The sequence below is a fragment of the Phycodurus eques genome, chromosome 4 (assembly GCF_024500275.1).
Source record: "Phycodurus eques isolate BA_2022a chromosome 4, UOR_Pequ_1.1, whole genome shotgun sequence".
Taxonomy (NCBI): Eukaryota; Metazoa; Chordata; class Actinopteri; order Syngnathiformes; family Syngnathidae; genus Phycodurus; species Phycodurus eques.
In genome coordinates, this window is record NC_084528.1 from 33,194,545 (window position 1) to 33,221,966 (window position 27,422).

The 27,422-nt window shown below is 49.6% G+C and overlaps 1 protein-coding gene across 1 annotated transcript in view; it reads right to left on the reverse strand.

The window, feature by feature from the left end:
- akap6 (A kinase (PRKA) anchor protein 6) overlaps positions 1-27,422 on the reverse strand; it is an 87,737-nt gene that overhangs the window by 25,790 nt on the left and 34,525 nt on the right. Inside the window, 2 exon segments of the mRNA XM_061675407.1 lie at positions 11,522-11,624; positions 12,535-12,638. Coding sequence (XP_061531391.1) covers positions 11,522-11,624; positions 12,535-12,638 — 207 coding nt within the window.

Consider the following 27,422-nt stretch of genomic DNA (forward strand, 5'->3'; position numbering starts at 1 on the left):
ATAAGAAGGGCGGCACCACGGCGGGCCCGTGGTGAGCCCATCTGCCTCACGGTCAAACGGTTCTGGATTCGAATCTCGGCTCCCGTGCGCAGTTTGCATTTTGTCGCCGTGCTGGCCTGTTTTGTTTTTTTTCATTTTCAAACCATCAGTCCAGGTCGTCATGGTAACCCGTAAAGGTTCAATCGAGGCCGGCGCCGCACTCTTCCCGTTCGTTGGAGACGTTTCACCTTCGTCCAAAAGGATTCTTCACTTCTGAACGTTGCTGTGTGGAGTCGCCCCATTTATTTTGTTATTTGAGTGGGTGAGTTCCTTGGGGGTTAGAGGTCATTCACATCGCTCCATTTGTTCGTCCATCCATGTATTCATCCAATAATCCATCCATCCATCATCTATCTAGCCCCCGTACAATCAATCCATCCTTTCATTCGTGCAATAATCTTTCGGTCGCTTCATTTCTTCACCCATCAAAGTATCGTCATCCCTCGCGATATCCTTGTTCATTTTTGCGATTCGGTGCATCGTGGACATTTTTTTCAAGTTGTTCCGAACTTGCACGTCTCTCTTACGATCATCTTGATCGGTAAAGGTGATCAATGTGGCCGCAAAGACTCTCAGAAGGTTGATTGCGCGCTTGGTCTTAGCAGAAAACAAAACCCGACAGACTCATCTCAACTCGTACATTCGCTAAATCACCAAATCGCTCGAGGATACGAAGAACGTGTCCGGAAAGTGACCAGTGAAAACACAAGCCACGGTCAGAGTTTGAGGAAATAAATTCCCGCATACCAAGCTCAGCCCAGCCAATAGCGACCGCGCTCGGAACAATATCGACAGGTACAAATGCAAATAAAGAGCAACGGTTAGCTTGCCTTTCTACAACTACAGTACTGTAGTTTAAAACATGACTGCAATGAATTCTGGGTAGCCGTATGGCTATATGCTGACGACGTGGAAATGGTTAAGCCACCTGCTCGCGCCACGTCCGCATGAGCGGTTGTGCTGGCCACTCAAGATGGGCACGCAAAAGGCGCATGTGCTTCTGTTGTGTGTGTGGATGGCGACCTCAAGTGGACAATTATAATACTTGCACCTCCCAAAAGTGCAGTTTCACAAATTAGCATTGGGATGCCTATATGATGCCTATCATTTTATACAGTAATAAATTCACTTCTTTGCACATTTCATTTTTTGTCTGGAGCGTAACCCCCACGATAAACGAGGGATTACTGTCAGTCCTTCCGTCCGCCCTGCTCACCACTACCTCGCCGAGCTCCCGAGCAGGATCCTGACGAATATTCCGGGCCGTCGATGTGTAAACAACGAAAGCCGCACGTCTGTAGTATGGAGAAACGTTTTTGCTGTTGTTGGTGTTACTCTTCTTCGCGTTTTCCCTCCTACCGACGCCTCTGTTCATTTTCCGTACGGCTAGCCGCTTGACGCTAGTGTTGCTCGTCCTTCATCGTTACCGCCGTCATCGCATTTCCATATTGAAATGTCTTCGCGAGCATTCGTCAACATCGGCGATGCTATCTGATGCTAGCGTACGCCATCCGTCCCCTTCGCTTAGCAAGGAGGAGGCGCACGCCGGACGGCTCCGACGGCCGCGAGGTAGGAAGCGGCGAGATTGATTTGCCGATGGCCGCCGTCCACGTGAAGGACGTTTATCCCTCTGGCGTTTGTCTGAATGATGTCGTTGAAGTCGACGAGGGGAGCCGGGGGGGGGTTGGGGTCTGCATTAAAATGCAGGGGAGAAAAACTTGGGAGATAAATGCTGATCTTGGAGAAGAGGGGGATGGAGGTGCGGATGGAAGCGGGCGGGGCAAAGGGGGGGACAAGGACGGCTGGTCGTGATGTATTCACGCCCGCAGACAATCTCCACGATGCGAGCGCGGCAGCGAGCGCTTTGCACATGTGCACGCGTCTTCACGTGGAGGAGAACATTCCAGAACATCCGTCCGGCCAACACGAATTCTTCATTGCGTCCGGCCGGCCCTTCTCCCATCCGTCGATTGGCCGTTCAATAATGCGGCAGCTATTCCTTCATCCATCAATCCATCGGAAATTGTATTGATTCTTTCGTTCATGTCCGTGCACTGGGGCTCGTCGCGCGCCGGTGTCCTGTGGCCGCAGTCTGCCGAGACGGTTTTTCCTCCCCGGGAGCCTCTGTGCCCGGCCGTCGGTCATGACATCGCCACAGGATTACATTATGATTAGGATTATTATTATGATTATGATCTGTTTGTGTGTGCGGCTGTGTGGTAGGAGGGGACTGTTTTGAACGATGCGAAGCACTTTGACTTTCAGGTCATTGTATGAAAAGTGCTCTATTAATAAAGTTCATTCAGTAAATTCATTCATTCCTATCTTTTGGGAATGTGGGAGAAAAGCCCTGAAAGGCCAAAGCCCAGATTCAGACCGTGAACCTTTTGACTGCGAGGCAGACACGCTAATCGCTGGCCCCACGGTCGGCCACGCCCGCCGCCCGATCCTCTTCCCGCCGCTCGGGAAGTCGAAAAAGTTTCGTCCAACGTCAAGTTTGTTTCTCAGCATCTGGACGAGCGTCACGAAACGTCGTTTGCGGCTAATTGAAACAAACGAGCGCTCGCTTTGCCGCCATATGCTGCAGAGCGGCGAGGAGAGGACGCGGGTGACGCGTTGTTCAATCGCCGAAAGAACGCCGCGTTTCTTTCCACGTCCTGCCATCTCTCCCCCAACGATTGGCTCGCTCCGTAGGAAAGACACCGACGGACGGACGTGCTGTTCATCGAGGTCTTATTAGGATTCCCACATCGTTTCTAGGCAGGACACGCCGCGCTCTAATATTACTGGCTCCAGGACTATGTTTGGCTGCTGTATCCCAGGAGAACACAGCCAACTGCTTTCAGACAGGAGTCGTATGTGACTTAAGTGTGGCGGCGTTAATATATTTCTCAATAACCTTAACCCATCCTAAACCGCCTTAGGCTCCAACCTTAGCCCTAAACCTAACCATGAGGGAGCAGAGTCTGGGTTCTCTGAGGCGGGCTCTCCTATCTCTGGGGTCGAGGTCACCGAGGTGGCTAAAAAGCTCCTCGGTGGCAAGGCCCCGGGGTGGAGGAGATTCGCCCGGAGTTCCTCAAGGCTCTGGATGTTGCGGGGCTGTCCCGGTTGACACGCCTCTGCAACATCGCGTGGACATCGGGGCCAGTGCCTCTGGATTGGCAGACCTTTTTAAGAAGGGGGACCGGAGGGTGTGTTCCAACTACACGGGGATCACACTCCTCAGCCTCCCTGCTAAGGTCTATTCAGGGGTCCTGGAGAGGAGGGTCCGTCGGGAAGTCGAAACCGTGTGGTTTCCGTCCTGGCCGTGGAACAGCGGACCAGCTCTACACCCTCGGCGGGGTCCTCGAGGGTGCGTGGGAGTTCGCCCGACCGGTCTACACGTGTTTTGTGGACTTGGAGAAGGCGTTCGACCGTGTCCCTCGGGGAGTCCTGTGGGGGGTGCTTCGGGAGTACAGGGGTACCGAACCCCCCGTTACGGGCCGTTCGGTCCCTGAACGACCGGAGTCGGAGTTCGGTCCGCATATCCGACAGTCAGTCGGACTCGTTCCCGGTGAGGGTTGGACTCCGCCAAGACTTCCCTTTGTCGCCGATTGTGTTCATAACATTTATGGACAGAATTTCAAGGCGCAGCCGAGGTTTAGAGGGGGTCCGGTTGGGTGGCCTCAGTATTGCACCTCTGCTTTTTGCAGATGATGCGGTTCCGTTGGCTTCATCAAGCCGTGATCTCCGACTCTCACTGGAGCGGTTCGCAGCCGAGTGCGAAGCGGCCGGGATGAGAATCGGCACCTCCAAATCCGAGACCGTGGTCCTCGGTCGGAAAAGGGCGGCGTGCCCTCTCCGGGTCGGGGATGAGATCCTGCCCCAAGTGGAGGACTTCCAATATCTTGGGTCTTGTTCACGAGTGAGTGAAGAATGGAACCATTAATCCGCCGGTAAGTCCTGCGGACTGGCATTTCCATTCATTTCAATGGGGATTTGAGATAAGAGTATTTTGAGTTAAGAGGAAGGACACGGAACAAATTCAACTTATATCTCAAAGCACTGCTGTATTTGGAAATTCCTTCATGATACTACAAATATTTTAAATGAATTTCTTTTCTTCAAGGGCAGTGACGTGGTGACCACCGGTAGTGGAAGAAGAAGAAGAAGAAGAAGAAGAAGAAGGAGGACAGAGTTTGTGTCGGAACAAACGCGCCGGTGAGATGAGACGTCATCAGAAAGCAATGAGACATGAACACTTTGCATTGAATGTCCTCATTCTTCGCACACGTGTGATGAGAAAACCAACCCTTTCTTACATGACGCAAAACATGTTTGGAGCGGACACGCAGGCATTCCAAAAAAAAAAAAAGTCCGATAAAAAGGTGATGCGAAACATTTTCGATGAACGCGAGATGAAACATGTTGCAAGAAAATAACACGTTTGCACATGGCGTGCGTGCGCGTGTGTGTGTGTGTGTGTTTGTCAATCCAGCACATTTGATTGCTTCGCTTTTCCCTGCCCCCGCCGGTGCTTTTGCGTGTGCGCGCGTGTGTGCGTGTGTGTGAATGTCTCCTCTTGAGATCAATGTTCCAGTGGCAGTGAAAGAACAGGAAGTGGCGCACTGACACTCCATTTATCCCCTCACACACACTTCAGCTTGCGTGCGTGTCTTCAGATGTATTAAGCGTGTGTTTGCCTACGTGTGTGTGCGCGTGCGTGCGTGCGTGTTAATAGACGAGACAACAGTGAAAATGTCGTTGACCTTCCGAGTCGAGCATCTCAAGGACGCGATGACTTTGTGTCGTGTTTGAAGTTGACGTGCGACACGCGTGATCTTCAAACACTCAATGACATTTACGCACACGCACTTACACGTCCACTATACTGTACTCCATTCCACAAATACACACACACTTCACTCATGCGCACACACGTACACACATATAATTATATAAAATATGTGCGTGTGTGTGATAAAAATATATATATTAGCGAGAGAGATGGAGGAGTGTATGTTGTGCCCCACTGGAGCACCCATTTCCCAACTTTCATGGAAGTGAGCAGTGTGTGTGTGTGCGCGTGTGTGCGCACATGAAAGCGTGGGGTCAGTTTGGACAAGAAGGAAAAGCAAAGAGACGTTCCCAACGAGGGGAAACACACAAAAGAGCCCAGAACACGTTGTCATTGTTGCCATGGCGACCACATGAATGAAGCGTTTGACTGGCCGTTCAAGGCGTCTCGCGCGCGCGCGCGTGTTCTTCAAAGCGCATCACAAATACATATCCGTATCGAGCGCATCACAATGGTCCAACTTTTCTGAGTGGAGACAAATTTCCTCCAGGACGACAACATTCCCGTCATGTCATCTTTGTATCCGACGCCATGATGCATGCGCGCGCACACGCACACGCACACACACATGAATGCTGTCCTGCGATTAGTCCACTTGTGTGCCAGACCACCTTTGACCCACTAAGAACCCTGGGAATTCGCTCACGCAGTCATGCCAAATGACACAAGTAAAAGAATTTCACACATTTCAGCAACTTTAATCCTGCCTTTTATGAGAACTCAACAACACACACACACACACACACACACACATATACAGTATATGTGCTTCGTTTGGTTGTTTGTATGCGGTTGCTGCTCCACGTGCGTTCGCGTCGTAGTTTGAAGGTTTATAATTACTGTGACATCTACACTCATTTCCATTATCCTATCTATGGCGTTTCGCATTACATGCGAACAGACTTTTTGACGTAATCATTTATTATAGAAATACAGAATAAATGTAAATGTTTATATTTATTATTACAATAATGAAGAGGCTGTTTGACTGCATTGTAACTTTTGTGAAGCACTTTGTGAAAAGGTTCATATATAAATAAAATTACTTTATGAATGAATAATAATAATAATAGGATTCATGCCTAAAAAACGTGATTAGTTTAAGGAATTACAATCAAAGAATGGCAAAGTGACAATCATAAACAATAATCGTAATAAATTGTAAACGGGGTCATGGCTATATTTGAAAACCGGCCGACAAATCGAATCTAATCAACATTTATTAGCACACACGATTGATAAGTATCGATCGTGACATATTTTGAGCCGATCTCGGAAGGGAGGGGCCCGGGGGGCCCGGGGGGATCGGGGCCGCCGTGTTTCCTCGCCGACCTTGGTGTGACATTGACGGCTTTTTCTTTTTTGGGGGTTGGCGTCTGACGTTCTCTACGGGTTTCAGTCTTTCAGTCCAAATGACGTTCCTGGGAAGACCACGCCGGCGAGGGGTGGGGGCTGCGGGGGCCGGATAGAAGCTGCTGCTGCTGAGGTGCGTCTCTTTGTTCTAAAGCAGATATATCCGACACGTCGTCGAGACTGACACAACGAACGCACCCCAAAGTCTCTCCCGCGGGACGCCAAGCACGCACGCACGCACGCATTTTCAGGTTGGCGAGATAAGAAGTTAAGATAAGATAAGACGCTTTGACAACGCACGACTTGAAAAGTGTGCGCGCGCGTCTCGAACGAGAGTCATGTACAAGAGGAAGCGACGACGTGAGGGAGGAAGTCAATCACCTTTCCTTCCTTCCTTCCTTCCTTCCCTCAATGTATCGCCTTCATTCCCTTCCTTTATATATATCATATCCTATTTGTATCAATAAATGATATACATGTATTCAACTTTGAGTAAAAGACACCAGCCATAAAGAAAACCAAATTTGAGCAAGTTCGCCTCCAAAAGGATGACGCGATCGAAGCGCACACACGCAGGAAGCGCGCGAAGCGGGTTTCCTGTTGGTCACGTGACGCTCCGCGTTTGGCAGACTGTTCTGTCCATCAAATATTGGGAAAATCTTCATCTGTATTTCATTTGGACTAACAAGTTGTGTGTGTGTGTGTGTGCGTGTGTGTGGTTGTGTGAGACAACAAACTTCCCTCCTCCGATGGAGTGATGAAGAGGAGAAGTGATGAAGAGTGGGAGGAAATGAGCTTAGCCTGGTGGCTGCGTTGTAATTTCAACCTTGTGAGGCGAAGACAACTCGTCTGGCTCCAATTAAACATTCCCCCCCCCCCCCCCCCCTCTCTCTCTCTCTCTCTCTCTCTCTCTCTCTCTCTCTCTCTCAGTTCACACTCCGACCTCGCTCGCCCCGCGCGGGGTTGTCGTTATTCGACGGAGCACGCTTTCGCTTTCGAAGCCGCTGTCATCAACTTCCGTTCGTTTCATTTGTAACTAATTGTGTTTATTATTCTTCTGATTATCATTATGACTGTGATTAGTATTGGTAGTAATAGCATTGACGGGATATGTTAGGACATACAGTAACCTCGTTAAGGGGGAACGAAAGCCCGATTTCGGGGGGCCGGAATATATTGTACGTGCCGGCACTTGTGAACATACGCGACTTGGATGAATAGCGCGTCCGTGGAATAAGACTTCCGCCGAACAGTTCATCAACTTCAGGCGCGCGCCACGTTTAGCACGACGGATGTGACGTCGGGCGGCCACGCCTGCCAGCTAAGTGGCGAACGCCACCGCCTGCCAGCGACGATTCGAATCAACGACAGCGAAAAAAAAGTAGCGATTTTGGAACATATCGAAACATCAGTCCGCTATATGCGGAACGTCACGACACCGACGCAAAAAGCCGGCTCACGAGCGTGACTGCGGATTGACGACGCGATCGGCCGAGGCCAAATTTGCTCAAACGTAGTTTTTTTTTACGGCCGGTGTCTTCAGACGAACGTTAAATACGCGTATATCATTTATTGATACAAGTATGATGTATGCGAACACCGGCAAAGCCTCGGCATTGTCAATTGTCATCTTTGGTGGCTGCGCGGCGACACCTCGTGTTGCAAAACGACATCGCGGACGTCGAACGTTCCCACAGTCGCTCGGACCCGGTCCTCTTCTGCCTTCGCCGGATCCAGAAGGAAGGTCTTGCACCCGTTTTGCCGAACGTTGCGCGCATAGCGGCTCCAGTTGGGTTCGGGGACGCGATCTATCGTGTTGACGCCGGCGTCGGCGAGGCCGCGCGACGGCAACTCGACGACGAGAACGGCCGCCGTCGGCTGACTCGAGAGGTCCGCGTGAGCGATGTGACGTTGCGCAACATTTACCGACTTGTCAACTGTGTTTTCTTAGCAAATAAAGCATGCGTGTGCGCACGTGTGTTTGTGCGCGTGCGTGTGTACGTGTGTGTCACCACTCATTTTCCCACAATGCACTTGCAGCTTCGGAAGACATCTTTTCAGCCTCTTAACTCGATTAAACTCAGTTGAGATTTACACGACCATTCAAGAACCACAAAGTCATTGGTGTCAACAGACACACACGCACACACACGCACACAGAATCCTAAAAGTGCCTCCGTGTAAGATCACAATAAACAGTAGAGTCAAACTCTGCCAACAAACGCCTCCCAAAAAGGGGCCCCCGGTGTTACCACGGTTACGGGGTCGAGTCCCCCCAGCATTTGAAGGGAACACAGCGAGGTTCTTTAATGGTCACGCGGAGGTAACACACACACACACACACACGTACACACAAAAGCATCATGGAAGACACACACGTACACAAACACGCACTCAGTGAAAGCTTGCAGGTAAACAAACAAGTTGAAGTGAGAACAACACAACACTCGCCATCGCTACTCTTATACACACCTATACTGTACATCTATATATATATATATATATATATATATATATCGTCATGTATAAGTCGATACAATTAGGACTTTATACTTATACTACTTATACTATAGCTGTACAGTGCCGTGAAAAAGTATTGGCCCCTTCCTCAAATTCGTATTTTTTGCACTTGAATCATCAAACAATTGTAAATATCACACAAAGGAAACCCAAGTAAACATAAAATGCCGCGATTTTATTTACTATGGGAAAACACTTTTATATATTCAACACCACCTGGCCCCGTGTGCAAAGGTACTGCCCCCCAAAACCGAAGAACTGGTTGGGCCATCCTCAGCAGCAACAACCAAAGTCAAAGTGCCAAGGGGTTTTTCACATCTGCGTGGAGATATCGGGGCCCACTCCTCCTTCCTTGCACAATTGTTTGAATTCAGCAACACTGGAGAATTTTCGGGTGCCGCAGGATTTCAATGGGATTCGAGTCCCGACTTTGACTCGGCCAGTCCAAAACCTTCTTTTTGTTTTTTAAGCCACTCAGAAGTTGACTTGCTGGTGTGTTTTGGATCGTTATCCTGCTGCAGAACCCAAGTGCGCTTCAGCTCGAGATCACAAACTGAGGGCTGAACATTCTCACTTCAGGAGTTTCTGTTCAGGAGCAAAATTCGCGGCTCCATCAATCACAGCAAGTTGTCCAGGTCCTGAAGGAACAGAGCAGCCCAAGACCGTGTTCTTTTTCTGAAATACTGTGCTAGATTTACGCCAGATGTAACGAGGCACACACCTTCCAAAAAGCTCAACTTTCATCTCGTCGGTCTATGTAATCTTCTCCCAAAATCATTCAGATGTTTTTGCGAAAGTAAGACGAGCCTTTACGTTCTTTTTGGTCGGCGGTGGTTTCGGAACTCTCGGGACTCTGCCACGGATGCCATTTTTGCCCAGTCTCTTCCTTCTCTTAACTGAGGCACGGAAGAAATTGTCCCGAGTTCCTTTGTGGCGTCCCGGATGAGTCAGTGTTGTTCTCTTGGGGTAATCTTTGAAGGCCGGCCATTCCTGGGAAGGTTCACCACCGTTCCAGGTTTTCTCCATTTGAGGGCAACGGCTCTCACCGAGGTTCGCTGGAGTCCTAAAGCTTTAGAAATGGCTTTTGTAACTGATAGATGTCAATTACTTTAGTTTTGGACTGTTCCGGAATTTCTTCGGCTCGTGTCATTTTGTTGCAGCTTTTTTAGAGCTTTCGTCCGACTTGATTTTGTCGGGACAGATTCTGTTGAAGTGATTTCTCGATTGAACAGGTCTGAAGGTCATCAGGGTTGGGTGTGGCCGGTGGAAATGAACAAAAAATGTGATTAGCCAAAGTTCATTCGTGATTTCAAAAGGGGGCATTACAGGCCAGGTAGTTCCTTTTCATTAACACATAAAGTTACCATTTCAAAACCGCCTTTTCTAGTTCCTTGAATTATATTTATTATAGCGACACGGTGGCCGAGCGGTTAGAGCGTCAGGCTCACAGTTCTGGGGACCCGGGTTCAATCCCCGGCCTCGCCTGTGCGGAGTTTGCACGTTCTCCCCGTGCCCGCGTGGCTTTTCTCCGGGCGCTCCGCTTTCCTCCCGCATCCCCAAAACACGCATGAATCGGAGACTCTAAATTGCCCGTTGGCTGGCGTGACTGTGAGTGCGAGTGGTTGTTTGTTTACGTGTGCCCTGCGATGGGCTGGCGACCGGTTCAGGGCGTGCCCCGCCTCCTGCCCGATGACAGCTGGGATTGGCTCCGGCGCGCCCGCGACCCGCGTGAGGAGAAGCGGCTCGGAAAAACGGATGGATATATATATATTTATACACACATACTGTACATGTATACAATCCATATATGCATACGTTTATCTACAGAGTGAACCAAAATTCATAACTCATTTCATCATATTTCAATTCATAATGGCCTTTATTCAAATGTTTTCTTTATATGCTAAACAGCTTATTTAACTTAATTTAGTGTTTTTCCACAATTAGCAATGGCAAAGGCTACCTGTACATCTACACATGCAACTATGTTGTATAGCTTCGGTGACGGCGGTGGAAGACAAATGTTTATATTTATCGTGTTAATGTAGGGAATATTAATAAAGCGCAGCGTCATTTGTTGGCGATCGTCACGGCGACGATATCCGACAAGACGACGACGACCTCGGGACTGCCCAGGAAGACCATCAATATTTCAACACACACAAAAAGAGAGAGAAGAACGAGAAGGAGAAGGAAAAGGACAGGAAAGAAGGAGAGGGAGGAGGAGAAGAAGAAAAAGAGCGAGTGGCCCCTCATGGAAAATTGATGGCCGCCCGTCATGAATATTCAACGGCAGATGAATATTTGAGCGAGCCTCCTTTGGAGAAATTAGCTTCATCTTTACACTTATCAATAATTCGCAGGCCAGGTGAGCGTGTCCGACCATGAATTAATCATGACGCACACGCGCACCAAGTTGGGGGGACCGATACGGGGCGGCACGGGTGTGAGCGCGCGCGCGCGCCGCGTCATCCGGGATGGAAGCGCGAGCACGCCGTTAGCTCCCGGCTAACGGCTTCTTTCAACTTTCGCAGCTTAGCGTCACGATGCTAACGCAGCGCGTAGCGATGTCCGTCTTGGGGCCGAACAACAAACACGGCGTCGCGTGCAAACGAATAGACGGACAGTCTACGACTCGCGCGAACGCACTCGAATGAGCTCGGGTTGTCCATATTTTGCTTTGGGCGGAATTTGTGTGTTTTCGTGTGGGAAAATGTCGTTTGCCGTCGAGAACGCCAGGGGGCGCGGCTGTGTTTTGGGGACGGGCGGTACCTCGAACAGGCGTCGTCTCCGCTCGTCCGACGTCGTCGCCGCGGCGTCCGCGTCCGTCAGCCGATCCCAGAGCTCCTCGTACGCGCGCTCGAAGTCCTGCAGGCTGAAGACGGGAAACGGCCGATCACAAACCCGACCGGTCGCCAGTCAAAGCGAGGACACGTATAGACAAACGACGGACTGGTCGTCGGGGTTCGTTTTTTTCTCACTCGCCCTCAAAGACCCGGCGGGGGGGGCCGACGCGCCCTCGACACGGGACCGCATCAAATGTGGCCGACACGCACGCTCGCGTGAACAGAAACACGTGCATTACTGTGGATCGCATTGTTCAGCTGTGCGTGCGTGCGTGCGTGCGTGTTTCTGTTTCCGCGTGTGCCTATCATTTATACTTTGGCCGCCTCGCCGACGCGTTTCGCAACGTTGGCGCCGAAATTGTTTGGAATTCTGCGGTCGTCGCCGCTGGCGGTTCGGGGCGCACACACAGGAGGCGTGTGACCGCGTGGAAGAAAATGCCAATGAAAGAATGAAAAGACAACAAAAGTGACAGTTAGTCGCGCACGACATCACACTCGCACGCACTCGCTCACCTGCCCTCATTCACTCACACACACACCACTCTCACAAAAACGCTCACTCTCACACACACTCATTCACTCACTCACGCACTCTCTCTCATTCATACTTACTCGCTCACTCTCACATGCACTCAGTCTCGCATTCACTCGTTTACTCTCACACACGCACTCAGTCACTCTCTCACACATACTCTCTAACACACACTCGCTCACTCTCACTGAACTCGTTCACTCTCACATTCAGATTCGTTTACTCTCACACGCACTCACTCACCGATTTATGCGTTGATTCACTCGAGCAATCAAGCTCTGAAATCCATCAGTGACGCACTCACTTAAGCATTCACACACACACACTCGCTCTGACCCAACTCTCACATATTCTCAGTCACACACACACACACACACACACACACACACATTCAGTCATTCACATACCTGTTGCTGTGTGCGTAGCGTTCCCTGTTGGCTGTGGAGGCGTATTGCAGGCTTTTCAGTTTGTGGGCTCGCTGGGCGTCATGGCGACTGGACGGCAGCTCCGCCTGCAGGGGGGGGGGGCGGGGCAAAGGCGGAGTTTGTAAACACGGCGATGAACACAAACTTATGAGGCGACGCAGTTCCGCTCCAGTTCTGTCGGCGGCGGCGACGCCGAGCGGCTGCGACCCGCCGTCGACGGCGAGCTTGCTTCGCGGCGGCGTCGTCGGAATGTCCGGTGGGGCGCCGCCCCCCCTCGCGCCCAATGCAAGCGGACTGTAACGGCCAAAAGTCAACAGGGCTTCTGACAATTGTATCGTCATGATTCTGATCGAAACCGACCGCGTCGTCGGCCCATGCAAGACGATGACATCATCGCTCTCATGTGTCTGCCAATCAGTGTGAGAACATCACAAATGTTTGAGAGTGTGCGTGCGTGAGTAAGAAGGAGAGAGAAAGTTTGTGTGTCTGTGTTCGTGTATGTGACTGACTGTGAGTGCGCACGTGATTTCGTGCATGTGAGTGAGTGTGCGTGAGTGAGTGAGTTTGCATGTGTGCACGTAAGTGAAAGAGTGAGTTTGCATATGCGTGTGTGTTGGTGTGAGAGAGATTGAGCGTCTGTGTGTATGAGAATGTGTGAGAGAGAGCGCACGTGTGTGTGTGTGTGTGTGTGCGTGTTTCTACGAGTGCGTGTGCGTGTGTGTGTGTGTGTGGGCGTGACAGTGTTTATGATGTGTGACAACATACGTGATCACGCTAAGCCAACCGGTGAAGTTTCCACATTTGTTTTGATTGATTTTGGATGAAAACAAGCAACAACATTTAGAGACGTTTCATTGGACGGCAACATAGTGTAGGTGTGTGTGTGCGTGTGCGTGATTAGCTGTTTATTGCAGATGATGGAGCTTGTCGCCATATTGCGACGGACGTGCCCTTTAAAGCCCAGCCAACGTCAACGCGACACTCGAGCCTCATCCTACACCTCTCACACGCGCACACGCTAACATAAATCGCGCACACATTCGGCATGAATCGCATTCCGCAGAACAAATGACCTCTCGTACGAGCACGTAACCGTCAAGAGTGTGTCCCGCGCGCACGCACACGCACAAAAACACACAAGCGGCGAGCGGCAGGCGGTCTCCTTCACGCACATCACGCCGCGTCTCACAATCATATCCAGGGCACTCGGCGGCGCTCACACGTAATTGCGTACAAACTGTATGGAGATGAGCTTCAATGGAGGCGGCGCACACGCGCACGCAACAATCTGAATAAAAGTGCGCGTGGTCCGCCGTCTCATCTACTTAGGGGACTCGGAGGAAGGATCTGGAAAGGTCATCCAATCTGGTGGAGGCAGAGCGCCTCAATCAGGGAGCTAATAAACAAAACGGCAACGCGCGATCATCTGTGCGCGTGTGTGTAGACGTGAGGAAAATAGTGCACGCTTTGTTGAAATGTGCGTCCGCTTGTGTTGATTAGGCTGATGACTTGTTCATTACTCTTCTAGATTGTTTTGTTTTTTGAAGTCACTCCGACGACACAGAAGCACAAGTGCGCAACACGACCAAAGTTGGACAGCCAACCGCAGGGCAGACAATCGCCGACGAGCCAATCACGGAGCAGCGGAGCAGCGGCCTGTCATGTAGTCTAGATTCTTGGAACTAGGTTTTAGGGTTGAGATGGTTGGCCCTGGTCCTAGGTTCTAGCTTGTTGGTACTTGGTTCTAGCATGTTAGGTCGAGGTGCCTTGGACTAGGTTGCTGTTTTTTTTCCCCGTGTCTCTTCATTGTTGGTTCTAGCTCATTGGGTCTTGCTTGTTGGTCCTCGGTTCTCATTTGTTGGTTCTAGGTTGCTGCTCCTGGCTTCTTGGGCCAGGGGTTTTAGGACTAGGCTGTTGACACTAGGTTGTTGGGTCGAGAAAGTTGTTTGTAGCTAGTCGGTCCTCGGTGTTGGGCAGACGCTGCTGGTTCTCGATGGTTGATACTCCGTTTTGGGGTTTATATGTGGAAATTGTGCACATATCATATCGCTGTTCAATACCGCAAGCTGATTGGACCGTCTGACTCTGTGGTGTGATGTCATCGCTTTCAAATAGGTTTCGATCAGCATATTTAAAAAACAAACAGTTGATGTGGGATTATTACGCCTGCACACCGACCTTTAACAACAACATTAAAAAAAAAATAACACAACAACTACACTACGATAAAACTACACACTTGGGATTAAAAATACAATCTGATGTGTGTGCGTGTTTTGGTCAATACTGCAGGGGAGGTATTCCAATAAGAGGGTGTTTTTTGTCTCAAGAGAGCGGAGCAGTGGGTAATGATACAGGATCAATAATTGATATGAGAGCAGCACACACACACACACACACACACACACACACGCCAATACGGTAATACAGCTGAACGTCAATGAATCTTTTATCTTGGAGGCCGCAACAATAAAGACAAGAACGAGTCACACGGCCGATGAACGCACGAGTGCGTACGCGCGCACACCCAAAAACACACGCCCGTGCAGATATTTGGTTGAAAAATGTGACTCAATTGGATTTCTAGCAGAAGAAAAGCAAATTTTGAGGTGAGGAAACAAGGATGATGATGATGATGATGATGATGATGATGATGATGCTGTTATGTTACATTCAAGAGCCTGCTTGGAAGTTGGAAATGTCGGATCTCCAAAAAAGAAGTTAAAATAGGCATCTAATCAAGGACGTCAGCCATGTGGTGTGTTTCTATGCTTCGGTTTGCTCTCGTGCAAGAATCACTTTTCAAGCTTTTCGGTTTTCTCGTTAGCCTCCTTGGTTGCTAACGAGCTAGCCTTGCGGCCCGCGTCGTCGTCGTCGGCTCGTGTTCCTCATCTCACCGACCGACCGAAAACGCCGACCGTGATGATGTCATGCGCGAGCTAAATGCTACACTAGCTGCTAGCATGCCTACATGTCTCCACACACCCACATGTACACAAACGCTTACACACACGCGAGTGCGTGTGAGATGAAGACGTGGCAGGTGTCGGCGCGGTGGCGTCGGCGGGCGTTCGGGGGGCAGGTGCTACAGTGGCTCCCATTAATAGAGCTAATTAACATTAGCCACCATGCTAATTAACATGCAGGCTAATTAGGAAATAATTAAGACTAAAAAATGGAGATAGCAAATAAGAGAGAGAGAGAGAGAGAGAGAGAGAGACAGAGGAACATGCATTGTGAGACAAATCAGTTTTGGCCTGTCGAGGTGTTCTAGGATGAAGTGCAGTCCCATGTTGACTGCATCATCCGCAGACCTGTTCGCTCGGTAGGCAAACCGCAGGGGGTCCAGCAGGGGGCCCGTGACGCTCTTGAGGTGGTCCAGCACGAGACGTTCAAAGGATGTCAAGGCGACAGGCCTGTAGTCATTTAGACCCGAGATTGCAGGTTTCTTGGGGACTGGAATGATGGTGGAGCGTTTGAAACAGGATGGTACTTCGCACAATTCCAGAGATCTATTGAAGATCTGTGTGAAGACTGGCGCGAGCTGGTCCGCGCAGACTTTGAGGCAGGATGGGGTCCCATGGTCTGGGCCTGCCGCTTTGTTAAGCTTTTGTCGTTTGAAGATGCGTCTCACATCCTGTTCGCGGATGGTTAACGCAGAAGTCGGCGGTGTGATAGTGGTCGGTGGTGCGGCCGGGTGGGTGTGGGGTGTGAAAGTGTCCTTTTCAAATCTGCAGTAGAAGGTATTCGAGTCGTCGGCTAGTGTGCTATTGTTCTCAGCTTGGGGGGATCGTCGCTTGTAATTAGGCGGCGATTGGAATGCACGCCAGACTGATTTAGAGTCGTTAGCGCTAAACTGTTTTTCCAACTTTGCTGCATAGATCCTCTTTGCAATGTTAATTTCTTTAGTCAGCTGGTTTCTAGCTGGATTATACAGGGCCCTGTATAACCCCGCTCTGATGTGCGTCCTCCTTAGCTTGGCGAAGCTGCTTAAGTTTAGCAGTGAACCACGGCTTGTTGTTGCTTGTTGAATGTGCGAAATGACTTTGTTGGCACACAAACCTCTTCACAGAAACTGATATAGGATGTGACAGTGTCCGTCTATTCCTCCAGGACTGCCAGCTGAATTTTCAACGACACTCCAGTCTGTGCCAGTCTAAGCAGCTTTGAAGTTCCATCTTGGCTTCATTGGTCCACTTTTTCACTGTTTTCACTGTAGGCTTCGCGCATTTAAGTTCTTGCCTGTACGTCGGTATTAAGTGAATGAAGCAGTGATCAGACGAGCCCAGGGCGACGTCCGAAGTCTTTACTGGTCTTTAACAGGAGATGAAGCTCGTCCATTTTGTTGGGTAGGGAGCGTACATTCGCGAGGTGGATCGACGGGAACGCCAATCTCTATCCTCTCTCTTGCGGAGTTTCACCTGGATGCCGGCTCGCTTCCCTCTGTGGCGTCGCCTCCGCCTCCATGCGCCGAAAACCGCGGACGCCGCCCCGGGAAGTAACTCGGGGGAAAAAACTGAGCGGATTTGCAAAAGTTGATGAAAGAAAGTCCGGAGTAGCCTCCTTGATGGTTAGCAAGTCTCCCCTTGTGTAAGTGAGTCGTGCAATGTCTCCAAAGACGAACCAAAAACACAAAAACAAAAACAATACTAGAGAGCGCGTAACCGAGGCGACCACACTGGTAGGACGCCATCTTGGAAAGGAAAATGTATCAAACTTATCCATCCCGCCTTCCCTTCTTCATCCATCCATCGAAACGTTCTTGATCCATTCATCCTTCAATCAACACCATTCATCATCTTTCCACGATCATCCCTTCTTCAGAAAAGCTAAAAACCTTAACATTGTTCACGGCCGGACAAAAAAAAACATCACGTGAAATAAAAAGAATTGAGCTGACATTTAACAGTAGTTTGGGAAGAAAGAAAATGAATTGAAAAAATAATCCCTCGATAAAGGAGTGGATTCATTCTCATCAAAGGACTTTAATAATGAATTACCAAGTGTTAAAATCTTTCTTGTAATGAGAAAACATTCGAATGCGGCCTTGAAGGTCTCAAAGTTGTTCGTCAGCGAGATCGACGGCGTTTTCCGCGGCGCCGGAGTCGTCGCGACGCACGAATAGCGTTCACGCAAACGATTTCAGCGTGTGTGTCGTGTTTGCTGTGAGTCGTGTGCAAATTCGGAATGTCGCACGGAAACAATCTGACGAACGAGCGACTTGCTAACGACCGACACGGAGCAGTCGCCAAATAATTAGCGCGGGCGCTAACCACAGCGCAAACCAAATTTTGTGCTGACCGAGCGTAAAGACGAGGCCGAGACGCTTTTGCGCTTTCTTTTTTTTTTGGATGTTTGATGAATTCTTTTGCTTCCAATCCATTTCGGCGTGCCTCCATATTTAATTAAAATATCATTTTAAAACATAATTAACTTTTTAATCCCACTGCATGTGGGTGAGACCACCACAAATAGAACACACACACACACACTCGCTCGCTCACTTTCTCTCTTCCTTCCTCGCTCGCTCGCTATCAGCACGCCGGACGCTGCCTGCAGCCACGCGCGCACACACGCACACGGCACGCACACACCAGGGAACATGACAGTCGGGATCAAAGCAAAAAGTTAACCAAACAGTCATCGGAGTAATTTCATAAAATGAGGCGCACGAGTCTGGGAACATATTAACGAGGGAAAAAAATTCTTCCGCGGTCGCTGAAGAGGTTGTAAAAGGCGGGCCGTCTGTTGGTGCCCCTCCCCCGACGCTCATTTGAATATTTGAATATTCAACTCGTCCCCCCCAGCTGACAAGGCTTCGCTCGAGTGGGAGGCGGCCATATTGCGACAGGCGCCAAAAGTCGTAAAACATCTTTGATGGCAGGAAAAAAGACCAGGAGGCTTCAACCCCCCCCCGTCCCCCCCCCCCCCCCCACACACACACACGCCCTCACGCCCCACCCCCATTCGGGCTCATCGGAGAATCACATCTGATGCAAAAAAAAATCGACTCAGGTCGCTGTGGCAACAAATGGAACTTGTGATCGAACTTTCAAAATCAAGTCATTGTGACGCTGCAAAATCTCCAAATCTGACTTTTTCATTCAAGTCATCAGGAAATGAGTTGTTCTTGTCAACGTAACCGTGGCAACACTGCTAGCAACCAATGGAACTTCGTCACTTTCAAAATCAAGTCATCGTTACGCTGCAAATACTCCAAAACTCACAAAGAATATTTGTTTGATTTCGAGTTCAAATGAGTGCACTTCAAATAAGACGCATCACCGAACAGTTTCGACAATTTGCACTTTTTTCAAGCTCATTTGTACTTGAAATTGGTGGAAAACAAATGAGTGAGAATTGGCTCCAAACAATTGACTTTTTAGGTTTTGTTTTGCTTTTGCCGTGGAAGGACGGAAGTTACTTTTCAAAAGAGGGACCAGTAATCACGTGACTTAGACTCAATGATGTTGTCGATGTTTGAAAGGTGGAGGGGGCGGGGCTCGTTACTTCGACCGTTTCATTTGTCATTCGAATTTCAAGAGAACGGTTTCTTCTCTTTCTTCTCGGGTGGCCGTTTTCTCGTTTTTGTCGCCTCTCTCCGCGGCGGGCGGCGGCGGCGGCATCTTCATCTTCCTCATCGTCGCACTCTCCGGTCAAAGCGGAATAATTGTCAATGAATATTTAACAAGGTTTCCGATGGAGGGATAGACATCATCCGCGCCTCACGCGCGCACACTCGCGGCCGTGGTCAGCGGTGCGTTGAGCTGGCGGTGGATTGCGCGATGATGGAGTGCTGAACAAACAGTAAATAAAGTGCCCGGTGCCGCCGGCTCTCTCTCGCGCGTACAGTAGCCACGCGCGTACAGTAGTACAGTAGCGCTAGGCTATGCTAGGCTACGCTCACCGCCGGTGGCCATTTTGTGCGGCGGTGACACTAAAAGGAAGCGGGTGAGGTCGCCGGGCCGATCGTTTACGTTCGACGTCCTATTTGGCGCCTCGAAATGTTTCCGGAACGAGCTCAGCGCTCACAGTTAGAAATGCGACCGCCGAAGTTGGGTTGCTTCAAGCTGGAAGAAGAAAACGAGACCACCGGAAAATGGCGGGTGGGTCCGCCCCCTGCCAATCACGTCCATCCGTTCAGTTCCCACACCCTGGGCTGGTCGCCACACAAGACAAACGGAGACAAACGAGGGAGCGGTCGCCAGTAACTGTTTCCCTAAAAATGGAAGATTGACAAAAAATGCGAGAGTTCGACAACAAAGAAGAAATTCAAAGCAGGAAAATACGATGCCAACTTTCGAAATACAGCCCAAGCTCGGGTTGCGAACCCGAACCTTTACCGACAATTTGGGTTCCGTCCAAAATAGTTGTAGACAGCTCAGCTCAAGCTCCGCATTGTTTTGGGTGTGCGACGTTCTTGGCAGGGCCGAACGTTCCGTTCTTTGTCGCGCTTGAGGTGATCCACCCTTTCACCCGATCGCAAATCTAATTTGACGAGATCATTTTTGTCAAAAAAAACCCATTTGCACGATGGACCTTTTTATTGAATTGTAGCGTTTCTTTAATTAAGACAACGAACGGTTAATGTCGGCGGAATCGCATCAAAGTAGCTCTACGCAAAGATGAGAAGACACGATAGCCGGCGCGCGGGAGCAGCCCGGCGAACTTGCTCATTTCGCAACCGATTTGCACTTTTTTGTCAACTCCGAAGCGTATACACAACATTTGAAAAAATGACAATCCAAAAAAAAAGCTCAAAATGATCAAAAGAAATGTGCAGCGAACTGGCCCACAGAGCAATTCAGCTGAGCAATGACAATGTGACATCTGTTTTTCATTTGTTGGTTTCTCTGGATCGGTTTGCTGTGCCAAAATCAACCAATGAATTAGAAAAGAAAAAAAAACACCTTGAATGAGAATTGTGGAAGAAGGTTCTTCTTCAGCGAGGAGCCGTCGTCCTCCTCCCTTTGCCCCCCTGACTTCAAGTTCATGGGCAATAAACTGTTATCATATTTATTGAGTGTTTTACTTCTTTATACCTGTTTTTTTTTTTGCTCGCTACTATATTGCACTCTATTTATTTTTAACCACACACTGATTTTAAAAAAAAAGGTAAGTAAAATGTCATTTTGGGGCTGAAACGGACAATGGGAAACATGACCTCGGGTTAAGACCGATGAAGTTCGTAACCCGAGGTTCCGCTGTACAGGAAAATAATTTTTCCATATTTGTCATTCTGGTGCTGCAGGCTTTTGCCGTTCGAGCTCATTTGCATATCTCGTCGCGTAAGTAGCGAGAGCAAAACGTTGCGTGTGAACTCTTCATCTTCATTCACGCCAAAATACAAAATGCACCACTTGCAAACATTCTTCTGGCGAACCGCTCAACAATTCCACAACAACTTCAATCCTCAACCGATTAAAGTTCATGAAACGTCACGTTTGGGGGACGCTTTGGACGTCCACCGCTAGATGGCGCGCGACATCCGGCAGCGGAAGACAACACCAGTCGGGGGCGCCGGCGCGCCATTAAGCTGCTTTGCCGACCGCCGATCCAAGAAGAGCGAAGAAGGACAATAGATTAGGCACACGTGTTTGCCGCATTACGTGACGAGCACAAGTTAAACTGTTGTTTTTAGACGCAACAATACCGTCGATCGTGTTTTTCTGAATGAAGTTTGAAAAAGGAATTGGTTTTTTTTCTCTCTTTCTCTTTTCATTCATTTGAATGGAGAAAGATGACTTGAGATGCGAGCGCGGTCAAAGAACAACATCAACCGTATTGGTCTCCCAAATTCTCCATCACAGTAACTATGGCAACACTGGCTCGAAGTTCGAAACCGACGCACGTCACGGAACGCGACATTTTCACCCGAGACGTTCGGAGGCGTCGCGCGGCTTCTCGTTGGCGCTCGTCAGGTTTGAAGCGGGCGGCGGCCTCGCAACCGCGTCCGACGTGCGCGTCGCCGTCGTTCGCTCCCCGCAGCTCGTCCGGTCGTCACGGCGACCTCGCAGCCAATCTGCCGCACATAAAAACGTCTCTCGCCCGTGACAAACGACGCCTCGATTACCTTATCTGCTCGGATTTACGGCTTCCCTCGGCCGCGCGCGCGCGCGCACGCACCCACGCGCGCCTCCCTCCATCATCCCGCCATCCGCTCGTCTCCCACACGCCATCCCTCCTTCTTTCGTCCTCTCCCGATCACGTCGATGCTCGGCTTCATTTCATGCTTCCACGCACGTCGCGAGTCCATTTGTCAGCACAGGCGGCGCCAAAGCGCTACCTTCTTTTTCAATGGCAATTTCAGCGGCGCCGGCGCGTTGGCGCCTACGCTGAGTCCGTTCTACGCTGTTACTCGGAGCCACGATGACATCATCCGTCCATCCGCCAACCCGCCCATTTCCGCGCCGACCCGCATCTATCGTTTGCCGTCTTCGTCCGTCCCTCCGCCACCAAATCCACACGACCGATCCGGCCCCCTTTTGCCATCTTCCATCCATCCACCCATCTTGCGCAGACCGGCCATCCTCAGTCGGTAACGCCGGTCGTCCGGTGACCGCGGAGTCGCCGGTTCGAACGCCGGCCCCGACTGTCCGCCGTCGAAGCGCCCCCGGGCGTTTTCGTCCGTCGCTTCGAATCGACCTTCGCCGGACGAGCGGCCGTCTGCGGACGCGGCCGAAAGCGTTTTGGGCAACGTGATGGCGGCGATTAAAACAAATCAAATAAGAGCGCGATATAGGTGCCTTCCGGTTGCCGTCGGCGTCATCCATCCCATAAACACTTGCACTTGTTTACTTCGAAGAACGAGAAGATTTCTTGGATGGCACCCTGGCGTGTGCGTGTGTGTGAGCGCGTGCGCACGTGACTACAAAAAATAGGTGAAGCAATGCTGAAATGTGCTTTTGATTGGCTTCGAGAGCAGCGAGGGGGGCGACGAAGAGGAAGGGGAGGGGGCGGGGGGTGTAATTGAGTCGCCGGGAGGAGGTGGGTGCGTGCGCGTGCGGATGTTTACATCATTGGCACGACAAGCGTGCGTGTGTCGAAATTATTTCTCTGCACTCTAATGAAAAATCAATGGAAGCCAATATTACACACACACACACACACACACACGCATCAGTGCGAATTCAGGCACTTTGTTGTTGGAAAATATGAAAATAATCTCCATGTTTTGCCTTGAGGGGCGAGTTGAATCACGTCCCTGACCATGCTCGTATCTCAAATCTTTGTTCCCCATTGGAAAGAATGAACAACCATTCGTACATTCCGGCCAACCCCCCAAAAAAAACTAAAGATAAAGAATATGTGCCTATGGGTCTTCTTCTATTGTCTGTCTACATGTGTTGTTCCACCATTTGTGTTCAAATATCCGCTGCGTCGAGTATCGTCGAAGTGCAAATATCGACGCTAACTGTTAGCACGCCAACGGGATTTTGCATGATACGTTTGCATTAAGCTCGCGGGCCGTTTTGAATTGGAGTCGTCTTTGTTTTCTCTTCGGCTTCGGAGTTGCCGATAAACAGCTGGAAAGGGATGAAGCGCCGCTCGTTGTCAAGCGAGTCGAGCCGAGTTCACTGCCGCCGCGCCGCGCTCGTAAGTCAACGCGCAAAATCGGTCGGACGGCCGCTCGTATCTCGGAAAACTCGTATCTCAAGGCACCGCTGGACTTTAAAAAAAAACATTTTTGCATTTTCCCCTCAAACGTGTGTAAGATAATCAGAAGCGGTGACAGGAAAGCAGGTTGTTGTTTGAACTTTTGATTCAATTAAAATGAACATTAAAAAATGTCTACTTCATTTGCGGACTCTGCTTAATGAAAACGCTCGGCAACTTTCATCAAAGTGTGACGTCGGCTTTTAATGAGTTGGACTGACACCTTCGGGGGGGGGGGGCGAGAACAACACTTCAATCCAAAAATTAAATATTGGCAAAAAAGTGGTGAAATGAAAAGTCAAGAGTCTGACGACAGTCAAAGAATTTCGCGCTGTCGGCAAACCCTCGCTAACAACTTTATATTGAAATCTAGATTCCGCAAATGGACTTTATGAATGAGATTTTGGAGAGCTGCGGCGTGTTAATACTTAATACGTGCCGGCAGCCCGAGCACACAAGCTTCATTATTTCTTATCATCGCATTTGCATATTTTATTTTGCTCACGTTGACACTTTACGTCCCGTCGGGGGGGGAAAAAAAACAAATCAAGAAAAACAGAATTTCTTTCACACCTGCTCTGCAGCTCACAATGGAGTTTTTTCATACATGATTTACGCAAAATAAATCCTGAACCGCTAGCATGCCAATGGGATTTTCCACTATATGTTAGCATTAAGCTAGCGGGGGGCATTCTTAATGTGGTTTGCTGCTTTTCAATCCACAAGGTGTACTTCTCTTTGTTCTATCTTTAGTTTGAGAGTAAACTTCCGCGGGGAGTGGCAAAAAAACGAGCCGGCAATCGGACGATTTTTTTGCTTTGACTTGTGAGCGAAAAATTCGAGATACGAGTGTTGTAGTGTGGCAGCAAACTCAACTGACTTCACAACAAGCAAAACTTTGGCAGATTTTCAACAATTCGTCACAAAAACAGGCATTCACTAGCTTAATGCTAACACATAATGGGAAATGCTATTGACTGGCTAACGAACATAGCCTCAACACACGTACACAGTACTCACAGGCTAATAGTGTTTATCCTCTTTGAAAAATAATAAATATTACCGCAGTTTTCTGAGTGACTTACAGTAGGAGTGAAACTCTTCTTGGTTTGTGTTTTCATGAGTGTCTTCTACTGCCCCTGGTGGCCAAGTTGCTCACCTCAGTAGGAGCCACAAGGATATAATCAAACGCACAAACTGTTTGGTTTTTTGACATTTTTTTTTCATAGGGTTAATACTGTCTTTTATCAAGTAAATACTATAGTATAGAATGAAACGTGACAAATGTTTAGTTTTTGCGGGGGAGGCTGCAATGGACGAACGACATCCGAGATGATTTGAGCTCAGCGTGCGGTCACGTAAGCCAAGAAACTCGAATCTGATCGGGATTTGCTTTTTGATGACTTGGTTTCGATCCGATTTGCTTTTGTTTCATGTTTTGTCTGGCGTCGCCGGCGAGGTTTTCGCTTCCGCCCGTTCTCGTCGGGCCCGTTCCCCGCGCCGACCGATCGTCTCGTCCGGGAGCGCCCGGTTGTCTCGTCGGTTTCTTTGTACCGAGTCGGCCGCCGTCTTTCAGTCGGCGAGCGGCGTCGTGTTTGTGGGTGGCGAGTGTTTGGTTGCCACCCAAAAGTTGATTTGTGACTTGGAATTGTTCATCTAGTTGGCTTTTTTTTCTGCAGTTCATCCCGCCGCTCGGGTGCACCTTTTGCCTCCGACGTCACGAAAGCTCGGAATCATTACGCGGCGTCGTCTCAGACAAATCCGAAAGTTTGAAAGGTTTCGGGAAATATCAAGCTCAAGTTGAAAAAGGTTCAAAAAGTTTGTTTCCACGACACGATCCGAACGCCATGTTTAATGCATCAACTCTTCATGTTCATATTGTGTGCGCCCAAAGCCGGCGGCAGCAGACACGCATACACGCAAACAAACGCACGCGCGCGCACACACTGGCTTCCAAATGACCGCGATTTAAACGCGGATTAACGGCAACGCGGAGCTCCAAGTTTAATCTTAAATTATGGAAAGTGAGGCGCCGGTGTCTGATTGGTCGTTCCAGGTATCAGGCGGGAGTCCAACAGTGCGTCATTTTTTTGAAAGATGGTAATAACCTCAGGACAATATGCAAATGAGTCACGCGACCGAGCACACGCAAAGAATCTTGATGCTCTTTCCTCCTCATCCTCACTTGCAAGTCAACTCAGTCCTCTTGACACGTTTATACATCAAGTATGCATATATATATAGATATATATATCTATATATGAATATGAAAGCTCACTTCATTATCTTACATCTTCAACTTGAGACACTTTGTTTCCTTACATGTAAAAGTCACTCATAACTGCCTTATAATTTACGAATACTGTACAGTACTGTCATGAATGTGCTATTTTTTTCCCCCAGAAAACAAAGCAATTTTTCCCACGGGCCCTGAACACAACACTGTTACCTGCTCGCCCTTCCTTCCTTCCTTCTTTCTTTCTTTCTTACTTTTTTTTCTGGCAGGCCCACAGCTGACGCGCACGCGCACACACATGGAGCGGTTGCGGTGCGTGAGGTGAAATGGAAACCCGAGGCCAACAAGCTGTCTCCGGCAGCCACACTGATAACACGCACGCACGCACACGCCAGATTCCAGTGAGCTCAGGCTGTGTGAAGCGCCACCCAAGGCTCACTTATCACTTTTACCTCAATATTTCCTCTCCTCCTCCTTTGACAAACACACGCACACACACAAAGCTTTTGGTCAACGACGCACTATTCTTTTTGTGCGTGTGTGTGTGTGTGTGTGTGTGTGTGGTGACAAGATTTGTGTGTTGCGTGTGCTCATCTGGACCCCTCGCCCCACCGTCCCCTCCTCTTTTCGGCCCCCTCCTTCCCCGGGGGAGGTTGGCCTGTTCCAGAAAATCCAATGAGAGTGTACCAGAGACGTGCGCGTGCGCGTGCGCGTCGGGGGAGGCGGAAGGACGTTCCGAGATCCAAAGGAGTTTCTTCACAGGAGCGCAAAGCACAACTTCGACTTTGCCCAAAATGGACGAGTGAAATTTGTAACTCGACTTTTTGGGGTCACGAGTAATCCAACACGTTCCAATTTCCAGACTGGCAATCAAATGAAAGTTGATTTTCCAAGTGGCTTATTTTCATTTTCCTCAGAAAAATAGAACGATTTGCTTTCTTCTTGCATCTCGGCGAGTGAAATCAAGACATTTGTATAAAAATGTCCCGTATTTATGTCCAGTGAAGTCTAAAAAAAAAAAAACCCTGTTCTTATTTTATTTCAAATTTCCAAATTGTGAAACCCTTTTTTACATTGCAGAAAAGACATGAACAAAAGCAGGAGCCCTTTTCCCCAAAAGACGAAGGACAGCCGGCGAGGGAGGGGCCACTTCACAGACATTCTCGGGAATCTTTCTCGGCGAGACCCGCCCCGCTTCGACGTGATCGACGTGATCGGCTGTACGCGGAAGCGACGAGAGGTCCGTCCCGAATAGCGCTCGCATGTGCGGACGAGCCCGCGCGGGCGTTTGATGCCGCGTACGCAATATACGGGACTCGATCGCGCTTCTTCAACCAATCAAAAGATAGATTAAGCCGGCGGGAATTCAAGGGAACGTGGGGATATTTGCAAGGAAGCTGCCGGCGCCGTTGCTTTTCCGACGTAGCGAGCCAGCGTCACGAGCTGGCCTTTCCATCGACGGGCACGTCACGCATCACGAAGAGAGTTTAGCGTCGATGTTGAACAACATTCGACGCTTTACGCGCTATTTGCGCGGCTCCCCGGAAATTGATTTTCACCGGCGGGGAAAGCGTCTGTGCATCTGGATTGAACGTAACCTGGGACGTGTTTGGGGTTTTGTTCTTCACATTTCAGAAAACCAAAAGTGTTTGACAATTTGTTACATCGTTTTGCACTTCCAGGCCACCGCCGTCCTCTACGTCCCGACCCGAGCGGAAGGCGCGGCACGGCCTGCGGAAGACGTTTCCCACGTGGCTGAATGACGACAATTGCGCAAAGATGAGCGGTGCCAAAATCGCTCCGCCGCGCTCGAGGAGACGCATCGAGAGCTGTGAACACGTTCCTCCTGCTTTTACAAGCTTTTTTTCCTTTTATCCATACGTTGTCCATTACGTTGGTAAACATGCTTCTCGTGTTCCTAAAACATTCTTCACATTCTCAGAAGAACCTCGGTCACGTTCTTCTCCTCTCGGCGCCT